An 18108-nucleotide genomic window follows, 5' to 3' on the forward strand; every position below is an offset into this window, starting at 1 on the left:
ACAAAGTATGCTACTGTGAAAATCCTGATCAAACTACAGTTTTATCATTGAGAAAGTAATGCAATTTAGATGAAAGGATGTCTACAGATGTAATTGCTGCCCCCCCCCCCCCAAAAAAAATTTTTTTCTTCTAATTTGCTGAATCAACAAAGTACATGTGTACTTGTGCTATTCAAATAGAACAGAGACGAGATACAACAATGGAAAGCAATAAACACATCAGTAAAAAGTACTGTTATTCTAGTACTTTAGTCAAATTTAATCAAGTAGGAATTCAATTGTAGTTCATAATCAGGACATACTTTATTTTTCCTGGAATAAACAAGGCAAAAATCTACTGGATTATGTAGTGAACTATTTCTAAAGGAAATCAAAGACAAAGTAATAATGAAAATTCCAAACAGAAGTCTACAGAAAGCAGAATGAGAAAAGGTTATACAAGAGGAAGTAAACACAAGTCTAAGCAATCTATGTTTGAGTAGTTAACTTCATGAAAACTTAAAAAAAAAAGATTAAAAATTAAAGATGACTGATGATAAAGACAAAGAACCTGTTGTTACTAGATCACAAACATTTAAAACATGCTCCAAATGAAACTATAAAGTATAGCAGTTAGCATATAATACTTAAATCAGGCATGATGGTAGTAATTTGAAATCAGTTCATTCACTAGTAAATTACAGCAAGATAGACCTGTTTAGCAAACCTAAAACCCATAAGGAAAAAATGTGATAAATTCTATCAAGAAGAGGAAACAAGCCTGTGAACATTCTAGTAACACTGCATTCTGGAAAGTTAGATTTTGGGGGAACGCACCAAAACCAAGATAAAGAGAAAAATAGCCCTCTTAAACTTAGATGATCATCATCTGACTGGCTTATTAAAAGGCAGTTTTAAGCAATAACCCAGGGACGATTCAAAAGCAAAGAAAATTTTTGCTATCCTAAACTTTGCAGTTGGAAAACCAATATATTAGTATTACCCTATGCTTGACAGTAAGCCAATTTAAGAAAAATTAGGAAGCTTTGTTAAATTACTGTGTAACGCACAGGAATAAACTCAACCAGAATTCTTGAGAGTTTACCAAGACAGCAAAGTTCATGCTTCAGATACCTGCATGTAGATGCCCATATGTAGACAGATATCATTTTGTAGCTATATAGATAGCTAAACTCCCATTCTTATTAATCAGTAGTCTCCTAGATTCTTCTTTAAAGCTTCTTCTTTAACATTCTAGATTCTAAATGATCTTCTTTGCAATGCACACGGAGTGATGAGGGCACTCCAGGATCCATTGTCTTTACTGACTAGGGACCTAATTCATCAGTTTAAACATGAACACAAAGTATACAGAGTATCATTACAGCTGCTGCAGAGTCTCACATCTGGCTTACAAATGTCAATCCAGAAGGGTGGCAATCTCCTAAAAGAACCACATCATATCTACAAAGGTATCTAAAATGACATTTGAAGTTCATGCATAGACAACTAAACTGAGCTTTGGACTTCCATAGGTTACTTGAATTTAGATATCTAGCTGAAATGCTTGATGGGTTGTTTTACTTGCAGACTGAATCCTATTCAGTGTTTTACATTGCTAAAGAGAAAGATCTGCCGCTGGCTTAGAAAGGTCTTTGCTCCCAATTTACAAAATTTTAAGCAAGTCTGGTATTTTACCTCTATCTGTGTCTATTTGCTTAAGAAGAAAGTCTCAACCACAAAAATGCCTCAGAAAAACAAAAAATAAAGTCTGTCATGACTTTTTTTTGTTTGTTTTTTTTAATTACAAAGATAGGGGTATGTGGCCTTTGTTTAGAAATCCCAGATTATGACTTTCTCATCTTAGAGTAGTACTAAAACCGCTTAACAACATGGTTAAAAGATTTTGAACATTCAAATACAGATTGATATTTAGAATTATTAAACTACCAAGAAAGTACTACTCTGACTTCAAATACAACAAAAGCTAAACAGTGAGTTTGTTTCCTGCTTCTAAAGTGTGGCTACTAATCAAAAGAAACACAATAGAAATAACAGATATGGTAATTTATTCCACAAAAAGAGACCGTCCACTCTCTAATTCTGCTAACAAAGGGTCAAACCAAAAAGAAAATAGCATCCAAAGAGTTGAAAGAACTTCTCAAGTGAGAAAGGAAGCTACAGATAACTAATTCTTTTCAAGTGCTTGTTTCTAAATGCACTCATACTAGACAAAATTCCAATAAGTATCCACTCAATTATTTGTCTTCAATGTTCCTAATTAAGAAAAAATTGAAGAACAGTTATCCCAACTGTAACATCATTCCTTGAAAATTCTCAAAGTACGTAACATGCAAGGAAAATGCCCGTGACACTCCAGTTGAAAACTCTAGAAATGTCAGCTCTTGGGAAACAGAACTATCAGTCACTGCTTGCACTCTGAGTGGGCCCTAACTATATGCTTTTACTCTCAATTACCTGCGATAAGATTCCATAAACAGACTGACAGTCTTTTGTATTTGCAGGCATGGGCACAAGGTGGGAAAGCTGTGTCATCAAAAGATGTCTCATCTTCAACAAATGAAGACGTACTTCTGCTGAGGTAGTATGAGGTTTAGTGAATACAGGTAAATTATCTTCTTAAGGCGGCAAAAATCTGCAAGCAAAACATTCTGGGCAAATGGTCTACCTCTAAAACCAATTCATAAGGAATTCTAGATTCTGTAGGTGGAGGTATTTTGTCCGTTTGCCCCTGAGAAAATGCCTGAAAAAGTAAAATTATCTCAGGGTCCAACAGCAAAAGGCATACGGTAATACACAGCTCTCTTGGTGTATCTTCTAAAATCCTGTCATGGTGCTGAGGACTCCAATTTCTAAGTACTGTTTCCTGAGGGGCACCTCAAACCCAAAGAGTAATTACATCTTGAGAGTATCTTGCTGTTTACAACAGGCATGCAGTGAAGGTGTGTAGAGGCACTTTCCTTTCTTCAAGGAAAAGTGAAGAGCAAACATTTCACTTCACCTGGCAGTTCAGTTAAACACTTCCTTCCCTTCTTCATTCCTAAAGAACTGAAGCTAAGTACAGTCCACCACATTAGTTTTCAGAGGGGTTTTGAATCTGCAAGTATATTCCGTCTGGAATGCTTTTAACACCCTACTACCACATGGAAGGGAAATTACGATATTTGACTTAGTATGTTTATCTAAGAGATCAACATATGGTGATGGATACACACATATTATTTTTGGTAGAGAAAAACTTTGCCTGGGAACTCAAAGTTCTGAATGTTTTCCTCCATGAGGAACTAGACCAATGCAATCAGATATATTCTGCTAAGTGAGAAATTACAGCTTCAAATTCTAATCCTCCACAATTCTAACCAGGGATACCTATCAAGTTACAAGATACATTCTTTTGAGGATTCCACAGTCTGTACTTTAAACTTGCATTCTTCCCAGCTGAAGAGTAGACAGACTGTACCTGGTCCTCTTCTGGTGGAAAATGTCAGGTATCTCTCATCAGCTCAGAGCAGTACTTTCCTTGCATAGACAAGACAATCAATACTATGTGGTAAGTATCATCTTCTCCCACATATTGCCCATTTAAATAAGCAAAACTGCAGTAAGATTTTTCTGCTTCACTTTCTCACTCTTAGTGCAAGTATGCATTTGTAAAAAAGGCTGTAAAGATTATGTGTATTTAGTTAAATTCTGCTTGCCAGCATTAAACTGGCTGCAGATTTGGCTTTAGTACAGACACTATATTGATGTTCATCAATTATTTACCCTTGCTAATAACAAAAAATCTTAGTAATGACTTTGAGATGTACCATCAACTCACATGTACATTTACATGGCTTTTAAATACTTATTATCAGTGTCCACATAAGGTGACCTTTGCTCTGATTCATCCTATTACATACACAGTTATGGAAAGGATCTCATTAGCAGAGAACAGCCAATAGTCATTAAGTGATTCAGCTAACCAAAATATCACAGACCACACCATCTCACATTCTGATATTATTAGATTAAAAAGAGAGATGAAATGGTGTTCCATGACAACTAAAAATAGAGAGCGTAATCTGCTGATTAATAGATAAGGCCTTTTACTTTCTCACAAAAGTGCTTCTCCTTAGACAGGCATGAAACACCTGCAGGTTTCCACAGTGGTAAATTTTCAATTTTTTCAGGAATCTAATTGGAAAAGTCAGAATTGCACCTTTCCCTCAACATCGTACCTCTTCTCAGTTCTAACTGGAAAATTTGAAGGAGCTGGCTGCAACTAGAACTGTACAGAAGAGTAACACTCTTCTATTAGTTAAAACACCTGCTTGAGGAACAGTGATGAAAGATGAAGATTAGAGAGTAGAAGTATTCGTTTGATTCTATGAGAAGAATGAGAAGAACTGGGCAACACACAATTTGTTGTTGTATTCATCATTGTCTTAAATACATCAAAATGGGTTTTGTCAGAAGAGCTGTATTTCCTGCCCCTGTGACTTGAACAACCAAAGATTAGACTTTTTCAGTTGTTGTCATAAATATACAAGGTACCAGATTTCCTTGTACGCATTTTCTTGTACACAGGCTTAAGATGATAAAGTACATTTACTTTAACAAAACCAGAAACTCAGTAGTACTACTGACTATAGTTATATTCTCAAACTAAAATCACCAATCTTATCTTGAATCAAAACCATTTAAGTATGCTTTCCATAATTTTGGATTTTCTCAAAGACAAGAGGGAGAATATCCTTTGCTTTCAACAAATGGAAAAAGTAGATACTAGAGTTTCCACTAAAAATACAAAAGTCATCATATTGGGGCCGTTTACTTATTCAGCCTTTAAGTAACAGAAACGTTAGTCAAATCAAAATTGAAAAGGTCAGTTGTTAATGTCAAATTAAACCGCCACAAAACAAGCCTATGCATATCAAGCAGATAATCAAGGCAAGTACACCAAGTAATTGACAACTGTAAACTTTTGTCTCATTAAAACACTGTCAAATTAAGCACCAGGTCAATGTCATTCTTATAAAAGTTTAAAACTGATTCACATGAAGAACTTTGATTTTTCTGTCTTAAAAAAAAGAAATCTAGAAACTATTTGTGGAGTCCAAAAAAAAAAAAAAAAAAAAAAGGCTTAATGAAAAAAAAATGTGTTCAAATACAAGTTTAACTTGGGGGGTCATGGTGGTGGTGGAGAGAGAGAACTTTCATTAACAGTTTCCATGCCTACATAAGATACAGCAAGTGAAACAGCGAAATGTTACCTATATTCAGGAAATACAGGTAACACTCTCAGTAAAGCCAAATTAATATGTTTAGCTTAAATATCACAATTATAACATTTAGAGTAAATTCTCAGTTTTAACAATGCTCCTATCTTCTCTATCAGAGGATAATCAAATACCAAATGGAGATATAGCAGAATCATGACAAGGCATAACTAGTAGAAAAGTACTTGTTTAGTATCTGAACAGTAGTCCTAGAAAAATAAAAGTTGTTATTGTACAGTTAACAACTGGGCTGAAGTTTTCTGCACTGTTCCAGTTATCTCATCAGTGGTATCTCACCGATGGAGTTGAGTGTCGCTGTAAATGGTAAACATGAAAGTGCTTATATTTGTGAGAAAGATTTAAGTGGTTAATCAGTTATGACTTTTTTTCCCTGCATATCAACTGTCACAGCTACCATTAATATTGGTATCTACCTGTTTCTTAAAGGGGCTGCTTACCAACACTGTTCACGAAGGATTATAATTTCTGAAGGCTATTCCTAAACGTTGATCCAAAAGAGCTACTATCTGTTCATCTTCAGTTTACTCTGCAAGGCATATTAATAGACTTAGAGAGACCCTTATAAATTTATTTAATTTTTAAAAAGACAGAAGGTTGAAATGCACATTTTGGTATCCATCATGGACAAGGGGAGGACATGGATTAATTTAATTTACCTGTGGCTTCAAATGAAGGGGTTGCTTTTAAGGAAGTTTTCCTGTGCTTTTTGAACTGTATAGCAAAGGGATTTGTACATAACTTTTTTTCCTTTACATGCAAATATATGCAACTCCCAAAAATTCAGGATCACATTTGGAAGCCTGGCACTCAAAACAAAGTGCGGTTAATTTCAGGACTGAATACCTACAAGCTAGTAAAGAACAGTCACAGAAATACTACCCTTCATACTATTAAAATTTAGGTATCTCATGTAAGTGCTGTGAAGGACCTGGAAGTTTTCAAACTCTTACATGCTCTATAGAGAACACTAGCTCTTAAGTTAGATACAATATCCTGAAATTGGACTACATAATTTCTATGATCTAAACCATTTCTCCCTACCAAATAAAGATATTTTTTAAAATTGACTGATACCCTTGTTAATGCCAAATAAAGAAGAAAGCTGCTCAGCCAATGTAAAGAGACACTGAACTACCATTATTCAACATTAAAATTAACTTCTGCATTTGGACTTCTTTCTTTAATTCTTTGACTGATTATATCTATGAATAAAATTTTCTTAATATCTAGCCATTTTTACCTTAATGTACTAAAACATAAATAAAAATGAGCATAACTTAATATCAAACTTCTCATATTTTTGTTTTTCAAGTTGATCAATAATAACAATTTTTTTTTACTTTAACATGACCCAATATCAAAGTAAACCAGACAATTAAAATAAGTGAACTGAGGACTTAAAAACCATGCAAATGTTAAAAAAGCCCCAAATGCAGTGAGCCAAATGTTATAGTCCTGAAAGACTGACATGCTCAAGCTTGCACATCTGGCCCAAATCCAGACTGCCTACTATCTCAAGGGTGCTAAAACATGCAACAACAAAAAAAAAAAAAAAAATTTGAATATGAACTGGTTAACTGAACAACATTAATCTCAAATTCTAAATGAAACACAGACCCTAAAGGAGAACAGAAATAAATGAGATCATATATTTAAATTTAATACTGAAGAACAGCAATGATTCTTGCAAAAATGCCTAAGGTAAGGATCCATTATTACAAGAAATTTATGTCCAGTCTGGAAAACGCAGACTCAAAAGCCATGGAAAACAGGAAATTTGTTGTCTTATAGCCTACATTTTCCTTCTGCAGCCCCCTTCTAGTCCCAGTACAACTGGAGCTCAAAGCTTTTTCTCCCTGTCCTGGCTAATCATAACCCTAGTTTGAGCCTCCCAGCCACTGCTCAAAGAAAAAAATTATTACTCGACATTTCTCCTTACTGCCCCTTTCCAGTCTCACTCCAGCCTTGCCAATATAAAGTCTCTTTTTTGACCCTTAAAGGCAATTACTATGACTTTCAATACATTAGCAAAATAAAAAATTCTAAAGAAAAAAAACAAATAAAGGGAGGAGTGGGGGAAGACAATCTTTCTGTGCCAAGTCAGAAGCAACATCTTCTATATGAAGCCAATACCAACCTGATACACTTTTAAAAACAAACAACAAATGAAATGCAAGAACAAACAAAATAACCTACATTTCCAGTCAATAAAAATTATTACTTGGGGGAGAGCTTACTTGACCCTGAATTTGACTGACTGAGGTTCCTAAGCAACTCTGACTATCATCATTGGCAATGGAGTGCTATATGTATTACAGGCATTTAGAAATCTTCAAGGTTGAAGCAAAGGAAGGAACTAGAGAATCCATAAACTCTTTGATTTGGTTTACAGTCAAAAATTTTGAATTCAGTAATAAATCCATGCCAAGATAAACAAACACCTACAAGATTAAAGGAAAAAAAATATTAATTAGAGGATCGTGCTTCCCTCAGTTGTCAACTCACCTGGCAAACTACGCCATGGCTATGTATTCCTACTGCCAGAAAACTGAGCAGTAATTCAAAGCTGAATTTATCCTATCACAGTAACTGATTCGCACTATGGCTATGACGGCAAGATTTAAAGAAAAGAAGGAAAAAAAAACAGTCTTGCTATCGGGTCTCTTGCTCAGGCCAGGTAACACAAAGATACCTATGCACACTACAACAAAAAAATCCAAAGAAACCAAACAAATAAAAGAAACAGAAGACAACTATTTCTTTGTCAAATCAAAGTAACTGAATTTAACTGACTTCATGTCAAATAATAATTTTCTGCCTCCATCTTTTGTATGATAATCGTTTGGCCTCAGTTTAGCACTCCTAGAATACGTATTCTAGAATGCACTTCAGAAAATAAAGTGTTCTGGTAGTGTTTTTCACAGTACTGGGTAAAAAAGACAGACTGTTTACTCAGTAAGTTATAGTATAAGTTAATATCTAGACTACTAAAAAGGGTTAGAAAGCAACTTATTCAGAGGCTACAAATAAAAAAGCTAAATAAGTAACTGTAACTGTAAAAAGCTCTATTCTAGAATGAAGAGACATGAAATCACATCTTAGGAAGCTGAAGATGGGCACATCAAGGGATGCCATCCAGAGGGACCTTGACAAGCTGGAGAAGTAGGTCCAAGTGAACCTCATGAGTTTCAAGGCCAAGTACAACTTCCTGCACCTGGGTTGGGGCAATAACCAGCATCAGTGCAGGCTAAGCAATGAACAGGTTGACAGCAGCCCTTCAGAGAAGGACCTGGAGATATCGAAAAATTAGATACAAGCCAGCAACATGCGTTTGCAGCCCAGAGAGCCAATTGTATCCTGAGAAGTTGTGGATGTCCCAGGAAGTGTTCAAGATCAAGTCAGATGGGGCTTTGAGAAGCCTGATCTAGTGAAAGATGCTCCCTTCACAGTACAGGGATTGGAACTAGATGACCTTTAAATGTCCCTTCCATCCCAAACCCCACTATCATTATAAGAAAGAAAGAATAAAAAAGGAGGAACAAGTTTTCAAAGGAGAATCCCATCGGTACCAGCATAATTCAACTACAAATTACTCTCCACCTTCCCATATTTCTTTATGGTTAGGCTTTCTGTGACCCAGATGAAACAAACAGTAATCTTTACTGTCAGGCATGGACTATTTAATACAAAAGGTGACACTGGAGCAACACAAACTTTCTTTCAAACTTTTAACATTTTTGTAATTTTCACAGAGAATAACAAATATGAACAGCATTCAGTTCAACTGAAATCTCATGAAAATCAGTGAGTTAATATTTATATTCTAACAGATGTTTTATAATGACCATTGAAATGCACTATACTTCATGAATATCTGTGGTAAACTCTATATCCAACTGAAGCAAACTGAAAATAAGGGAAAGATTTCTTTCCTCAGACTCTATGGGTGCAGTTTTCTGAAACCATAAAGAGGGACAGATTTCCTGCTGATTTAAACACTAATTATAAAAAGCAGTTGTCTAAAAAGTTGCTTTTTTACTATTAATCTTTAAGTTTCAACAAATTTCACCAGAAATGAGATAATATTTTTGCATCTGAATATTTAACATATGCTTTATTTTAAAAGGCAATACAAATGTAATTCCCAAAGTCTATAAGACTTGGGTGAGTAGAAATCAACAAATTAATCTTCAACACTGCTGTGTTTCTCAGCTCTGAATCTTCCCACACCACATTTTAAAAGATAACATTATAGACAACATTCCAAAAACTGACCCTTATTTGAAACAGTATCCCTTCTCCTTTTTATTGTAATGGTTTGTTCAATACAGAAAAACAAGTAATCTTATTTTTACTTGTTGCAGAGGTTTGTGAAGAAAATTTGCTTACTTGCAGCTGAACTGAGTTATCCTGAAGACCTTCTACAATAGGAGAAAATCTATCAATACTCCTTTCCTCTGCTGCTGCTGTTACAGCTTCCAAAATTTTTTCAAGGCTGAAAGAAAATAAAAGCATTCCACTCAGGAGATAGTTAACCTTGCTGTTCATTTGTTATCTGAAGAGCCATGCTGCCAAGGCACTCACCTGCCTCGACTTGTTGTATATAAATTTAGAGGTTTAAGCATTATTTGTTTCCTTTGGAGACTTTTGTAGCCAAAAAATGACTTATTGGATTACAATGGTTAAGATACCTTAAAAGTAACGCTAATAAATTTTAAGCAAAAGAATGGCTGCATAACTGGTTCCACCTAACCAGTACATCCACATGTCAAACAGAAAACTCTTACTGACATGACCATAACAAAAATCACAGACAAAGCTATTCTGAAAACTGACAATATAGGTTTGAAAGTAATATCTGTACTAAGTTGAGAATTTTTGCATTTTATTCAGGTATAACTATAGTTTTGGATATCATAAAATTACCTATTCCTGGCTAAAGACAGTACTTACATGTTTTCCTCTCCAACAATGCACATTGCAGAAAGGAGTTTAACTATATCCGTCATCATGTTAGTTTGCTTGGGATCAATTGCTTTGATGAGCAACAGAAGGCTCCTCTCTTCTCCCAAAATTCTTTCCAAGCCATACTAAACAACAGAAGAACAGTTGTAAGGAGAGTTGGAGGGAGTCCAAATGACTGCATCTAACGTCTAGCAAAAGACAGCAACAGTTCCCTCAAGTAAATATTTCAAATGGCTGTCAAAGACTTAATTAAAAAAAATAAGTGACAGAAAAGTCCAAAATGGGTCACTTACTCTGTAATAAGGGCATACATCAGCATCAAAAATTTACACTATTCTCTGAGTATATTTCCACAGATGGGAAGTGGCAGCAGAAAGAACTTCAAACCACAGCTGACCAGCACACCTCTTCTCCAGATTGCACAGGCTTATACCCACTGATCATGTACATTATCTAATTGAACTGTAGTAATTTAGATTTCTAGATTAAATAAAATCCCATACCTTATTATTCATGAAGGCTCTCAAACACTGTACAACCTTATGCTGACTCCTCTTCACAACTTTGTCCTGGCTGAATAGATGAAAAGTTTAGTGTAATTAAACAATGTTTACATATTAACAACAACTGACAATTTTATATGAAATCATCCTTACTTTTTTGTCTCAACCAATCTTTCCAAAACATCCAACAGCAGCCCCAGACCTTCTCGGCCAAAGTTTTCAACCCAGCTAGGGAGGAAGAAAATAGACATGAAAAAAATTGATATTTCAAAGACTAATGAAAATGAATGAAAATTGTCAACATAAATAAAAGCAATATAACTGGATCATTTTAAAACCCAAAATCAACACTTTACTCAACAGAAGATCAAGAGGCATTCCATTCACTCATTGACACAATTAGATAACCCTAAACTAAAAAAGATTTTAAAATCATAGTAGCCATTAAATTTAGTAATTGTAATTTTTAAACTAACCATTAAGCATTCTTTGGCACAGAACTGTAATTAAAAACCCCTTGCAAAATAAGGAAAGAAAACAAACAAATACCTACTGCATACTGCTTTAGGGTCTCCTGGAAAGGTCAGAATCTAACTGTAAACGGCAGAGAAGGAAGGGAAAACCTAAGGCAGTTGCAGAAGTGGTTACTTGAGATATTAATACATAGGAATATCTCCACATAAACACAATAGAAATTTTAAATTTCAGCTATTGCCAAAGATATCTTTCGGTGAGGTTAAACCTTGGTATGTTGTTTCTACCAGACAGCTGCTTCACAGTTCTGTTTACTATTGCTCAAAACTCCTTGATAGCAAATACAAGTAACTGCATGAGTGGCAGCAGTACTGCAGCCATGCCTTTGACAGTAGATGTTGGTCTTGCTGAAACTAGAATATTTGGTCAATTATCTAACCCTAAAGCTCATGGACAACACTGTCATTCATAGTCATAACAGAAGGAATAATTTGCTTTTTAAACTTCAATGTCTGTATCAGGAACAGATATTTTAAATTTCAAACTTCTAACAAAATCCCACTGGAAGAAGTTGGCTGCAGAAGCAACAAAAACACACATACAGCAGAAAAACTGTAGAGTATTTGCTCAGGAAATTCCTTTTATAAAGGATGAAGTTATAATAGTCCATTATGGAATCAATTGACAAGTACTTGAATACTTTTCTCTTTCCATAAGAGGCGGAAATATTTCCTGGCAGCTCCATGCTTTCCATGCTACTGCTGTTAAGACAAGTCCTTGGATTTCTTATTGTCTTTGGCTAACAAGACAGAAAATTATTTCATAACGGGTATCTCTTCAATACTTTTCCCAGTTCTAAATTAGAGTATTAATTTTATCTAATAAGTGATTGCAAAACCATCTCTATTTAGAACAGATACAGTTAGCATGATGAACATGTAATACTTCTCATTATCTTCATCATCAAAATACAGATTCTGTTGTGGCTGTAGTACTAATAGTTTCTTCAAAAAAACTTCAGCTGATGAAATCTCTTGTCATGTATTAACAAAATAAAGTCTTTTACATAAAAAGGAAGCATCCACTCTGCAACATCAGAAGTTCAACATCAAGACATTGATCAGAATTAGTAAAAGAATTAGAACATTCACTTTATTTGTATTATAGCCTCTCCACTCACCATTTGTTCTGTTACATCTATTTGCACGCCATTGTACATATTGGGTAAAATGTATTTATCACCACTTTTGACTAGTAACCAGAATAATTAGATACTCCAATAATGGTGGGACCTTACCAGTGGCAAATAATAAGCTATTCTCCTGGAAATAACACAAGGGAGATGCAACACTCATTTGAAATGCATAGTACTTCCAATCCCATCCTATAATGGGATTAAACAGTTCTTCATATCTGCTAGATATAGAACTATGACGGACTTAAAATTATAAGAAGAATCAGATCAGATGCTTTTATATGTTTTTATCCTAAAAGTAAAATATATATGAAATACATTCTCTCCTTACTGGATGGGTGTTTTTAAACAGATTAGACAAATAACTATCAATTGTTTTTGGTATAAGTGGCCATATCTGACCTAAAGATGATGCTATGAGATGTTTCTTAGCACATTTTGTGTTAGACAGAATTGTGCACAACCACTTTGTCATAAATTCAGCAGCTGAGGATGCTGATAATGATCAAGTGCCTAAAATACTGTTGAATTATTACTGCCATTTCCTCTGTTTCCACAGCAGAACAAAGATTACTTACACTATCCAAAGCAAAGACTCAGGTTTTTGTCAGTCTGAAAACACCAAGTTATCAGTGCCCCTATTTTCAATTTATTAAAAATGTCCTCTTAATGAAAAAAGCTAATTCCATTGCAAGTATTAGAACAAAAGGAGAAAAAATACTTGTAGATAACTAGTTATCTGTAATACTATGTAAAGTTAGATCACTGAACCACTTTTGATGAATTGTGTTCGCAACTGGGAGGTAAAAACACCCCATTTATTTACCTGAAGAATACTAACCAAGTTCAGTGGACACATTTTCCTGTTGAGGCTTTCTTTTTATACTCGTGGAAAATAAACACTACATTTTGCAGTAAGCCATACAGTTCAATATATTTTTCTAAGTAACAGGATCAAACTAATCAATATCACTCAATTCAGATATTCTCTGTGACCTAAAAATACATTTTACATAAAGGATTAATTGGAAACAATGTTGTAGAACCAGTTCTTGCATTAGAAACTGTAATGTCAACAACACTAAAAACTTGATTAAAGTATAGTAATTGGAAAAAGAGGAAAAAAAAACCCCTAAATTATATATTGTCAAAAAGATCACAGCCTACAAATGTGAAGATTGTCAGGCTAGAGCAAATTAACTTTAATTCTCATCCTGCAAAAACAGCATGAAATTATTCTTAAGTACTATACATGCACAAAATAAAATCCCAACATTTCATCACCTATTTCTCATTGTCCATATCAGATGAAGTTGGAGATAAAAATAATCATGGATTTATAGCAGCTGGACTGGAGTTCAGTATTTATGTGTCAAAGCAAATTCTTACTTAAAGGTCTGGTTGCTGATAGGAAAATCAGGGTCACCAGTATGTGCATCCAATCAACATAAATTGTTGTTACTCATTAGAAAGAAGGGGATGTGGTTTACAAATGTTTACTCCACAAATTTTCAGTATGAAGAACAGTGTGCCACGGTTACATTTTTACTATTTTTGTACGTAAGCCCTATGGAAAACCTTAGGTTTTTATCAAGGCTATTTTAAAATGCTCTGATTAAGCCTAGTGAATTCTATCTTAACAGTCTTTGTCAACACCAGTCAATAAACAAGAAGCCCTGTTTCAGAACCCATAAGTTCTATTGGCTGTGACCCTTCTTTTGACTTGTAGACTAAAATGCATTTACAGTCAAGTAGTAGAGATATTTTTATTTTATTTTTTTTATAAAACTGCTGCCTACTGAAATAGTTCTTCTCTGGTGTTTTTACAAGCCACAGTCACTATCCTTCCAATTCTAACCTCTCAAACTCAGACCTATTCTTAGGTCATACATCCATTAACATAATAATGAGTCTCACTAAAATCCAGACATTATAGTTCTCTTCTGTTGTCTCTTACATTCTGCTTAATGTTTCAAATTGGAGTTAAACTTTAATAAATTATGGTCAAGTTAGGACTTAGGTTCAACTGTCAAATTTTCTATCTACCATAGTTTATATTTAACTGAACAAAGTTAAAGCCAGTGTTGCCATCTAGAAATAGTAGTTTCTTTAACTTATTGGTACAAATCTCTCAAAAGCATCAATGTAAAACTTCAATATCAACAATGCTTTGAAGGACTGACATAAAATGCACTAAGCTTATAAAAATGAAAACATTCTTTTTTCCTTTTCTCTATACACAAAAGCACTTACTGTTTTCCCTGTACTCATATATCCTAAACCTTTCCTTATTCAAACGGAAACATTTGTGGAAAACCTACCTAGTCCAAAATTTCTTATTATGCTATAATACTTTTAAGTTTCTGTGCTTTGTTCTTCCAGATAATATTGATCACCACACTTTTGGTATTGATCAGATGCTCTATTATAACATCATAGTCTGGTTCAACTTGCGTCCTCTATCAAATGTCTCAATTGTGGACTAACACCACTCTCCTATTGACCTCCACATTCCTTATTCCGATACCATTTCTCCACCTTCCTCACTCCTTCATGTCCTACCACATTTTACTATGCTGTCAGACAGAACTAGTACCTCACCAAGATCATGGGGTTTGGTTTGTATCGGTTTTGGGGGGAGGGGGATTAACTTTGCTCTTGGCATGTTTGAAAGGGGCAGCAAAGGGGATCACATACAAAAAGACAAAACTATCCAGTCATATCAAGAACAGATAGGAGAGATTGCTTTAAACTTGTTTACACATTCCATACATTTTGCATTTCTGTCTCCAAATGCATACTCACAAGAAAAGTTTTCTTTGTTAAAAATCAAGATAAGTGTCAATAAAAAAAAAAACTTTGGGGTTGTGGGTTATTGTTTTGGGTTTGTTTGGGGTTTTTTTTAAACAAAGGGAAAGCAACGCTGTATCAAAAAGTAGCTTTCACTCATGGGGAATGTATCTTCTGTAAAGTATTCTGTCAGAAGAACTCAGGTTAATGTAAAGCATGTTTCTTCCCATGTGAACCACTATGTATTCTAAATAAGACAATACAATTCAAAAACAAATTAATAGAAGGAAAGAAGCAAACATCTACACAGAACACACATACACAACCCACATCAACAACTCTGCCAAGCCAGATGCACACTGGACAATTAAAAATAGAAATGTTTTCTGGCTAACAAACTTACCCCAAGGTGCCTATCTCCCATTATTGATTACTCTGACAAAGTTAAAAGATTAAGGAGAGAATCTCGAAAATAAAAGTACCTTTTTGACTATTTAGCACTAGAAAGCAAGGCAAACTGCTCTTCACTGCACTTGTTTTACATTCTTTTAGTATTACCTTGTACAGATACTCTACTGAGAAAAAGATCTACAGAAGATACATTATCAATTTTAAAAAAGGTATAATCATTCACTAATGCATGCATATTCATTAACTGCAAAACCTTGTGGCATACATCTACAGATCCATTAATTTTAATCCATTAACAAATAAGAATATGATTAATCTTTGCAATACATGTTAATGATGTTACCTGACAGGATTACTAGTCAAGGACACACGGAGAGATTCTAAGCAAGTGACTAGTCTTTCATCTGTTGACCCAGATTTCAACTCCTGAATAAACTCCTGTGGTGAAATCTTCCGACTCTTCTTGAGACTTCCCTGAAATACAGAAAATACATTCATTTTTTTATTTTGTCTTCGTTTCTGTTCCTTGAAAAAACGGGGGGGAGGAACAGGTACCCAAACCTGTAACTGTTTGTTGTCCATCTACTATATATGCTAAATTCTGACTTAATTTATCAATTTAGGAACAAATTCATAATCGGTAATCAAAAGCAGTAGGCATCAAATGTACAAGTGTATCACGCACGCTCTGTGAAATACAATTTTTGTAATGAATGGATTTTGTTTATGCATTGCAAACAGCTTAATTTTCAATACTCAACAGAAGAAAAAAAACTAAAAAATAACACTTCTGAGATGCTCTGAAATGATCACAGGGCATGTGTCCAGAAGGGTGACTGCAGTCATATGAGAACACAGAGGGAAGAACAAGTCCACCAGTAGAGTACTCAGGATATTATTGTAGTAGCTTGAGTTATTGCAGATAATGTTACAAAACGCTTTTCCCTTGCATCCTTCAGACAAGGAGTATATGAGGCTGGGATTATAAAAACAGACTAGCTTTAGCTGTAAAAGCTAAAGCAAAAGAACATAAAAAATAAAAATTAAAAAAAAAAAAGAATAAAGACTTATTTAGAACCACTGAAGTTCTAAAGACAAATCCCAGCTCCTCATGTGTTGTATTTGCCATCTGTAAGAATGCAGTGCAATACAAATGTGACTTGATGAAATAACATAATAACACTCAACCTTCGCATTTGGATATTGCCTTGTTTTTTGGGTTTTGCTCTTTTTGGCAGGTGGGGAGGCAAATGAGACATAGAGAACAGGTAGGTGGAAAGGAAAAATGCAATAGCAAGCTAATGCAGCACTGCAAAAGTAGTTTTGCAAAAAAATATTTTATGTTCCTAGCAACACAGGTTGAAAGACACCAGCTTTGACTCATCATTGTATCTGTGTTACCAAATCTTGCTTAAAATAAACTCAAGATATTAATGATTCTTCTGAAGGATATATGGTTTCCATTGTTTTAAACAAAGCAGTGGTTATGCTGAACTAATGAAGCTCTACAATTTACAACTAAAATAGCAAATCTAAGAGGCATTAACTCTATTCTGAAGTGTATCCTCATACTCTCTCCTCCCCCCCTTTTTTTTTTAAGTAGTAGCAAAGACAAAATTTTGGAGGTGATAAAAAATGTACTCCACCTAATGCCCATTTATGACATGAAGGACTGATACATTTTCTACAGAACATACCTGAATTCCAAAAAAAAAAAAAAAAAAAAAAAAAGGTCTACAATGCATATACAACCTACATTTGACTTACTTAATTGGAAAGGCTCCTTTTTTTGAGAGCAGAAACACAGCTATTCTGTCATGTAGAACTAAAGAGAGTTGCTAAATAATACTTTATTATCTAGTGGCTTAATTCAGAAGTTGAAGGGAATTAGACTTGCAGTGCAATAACAACTTGAAATTATCCACAGTAAATGATGAGATAGTCTCATTGTTATTGTACAGAGATTTTATCTTTACAGAGATGTTATCTTTACAGAGATTTTTTTCACTTTGGTAGATTAAGTGTTGAAAAATAAACTTTTTTGCTCCTGAAGTATAAGATAATGAAATAGTTTCTAGCAGAGAGGTGAAGTTAAAAACTGTCAAGAGTGGCTGACAGACTAGACTGCTGTGCTGCCATTCAGAGGGACCTCAACAGGCAGGAGAAATGGGCAGAGGAATTTTCGGGACAGGAAACAGTAAAACCTGAACCTGGGGAAAAACAGTCCCATGCACCAACACATTGGGGCCAACCAGCTGGAAAGCACATTTGTAGGAAAAATTGGGGGTCCTGATGGGTGATAAGTTGACCATAATGAAGTCAAGGTAAAGGGAAATGATCCTTCTCCTCAGCTCAGTGGTGGTGAGACATATCTGGAGTACTGTGTCCAGTTCTGATCTCCTCAGCCTGAGAGAGACATGGGCATATTGGAACGAGTCCAGAAAGAGCTGTGGACACAATTAAAGGAGCATCTGTTGTACAAGGAGAG

At 34.7% G+C, this 18108-nt stretch overlaps 1 protein-coding gene across 4 annotated transcripts in view; it reads right to left on the reverse strand.

The window, feature by feature from the left end:
* The window catches only part of DIAPH3 (diaphanous related formin 3), a 247385-nt gene that overhangs the window by 192628 nt on the left and 36649 nt on the right, over positions 1-18108 (reverse strand). For all 4 annotated transcript variants that reach the window (XM_040584081.1, XM_040584080.1, XM_040584079.1 and 1 more), the window contains 5 exons: positions 15964-16094; positions 10904-10978; positions 10751-10820; positions 10236-10372; positions 9672-9777 (listed from right to left, as the gene is read on the reverse strand). In XM_040584081.1, the coding sequence (XP_040440015.1) occupies positions 9672-9777; positions 10236-10372; positions 10751-10820; positions 10904-10978; positions 15964-16094 (519 nt within the window). The remainder of the gene's footprint in view (positions 1-9671; positions 9778-10235; positions 10373-10750; positions 10821-10903; positions 10979-15963; positions 16095-18108) is intronic.

Source organism: Falco naumanni, chromosome 2 (assembly GCF_017639655.2).
Source record: "Falco naumanni isolate bFalNau1 chromosome 2, bFalNau1.pat, whole genome shotgun sequence".
Classification (NCBI taxonomy): domain Eukaryota; kingdom Metazoa; phylum Chordata; class Aves; order Falconiformes; family Falconidae; genus Falco; species Falco naumanni.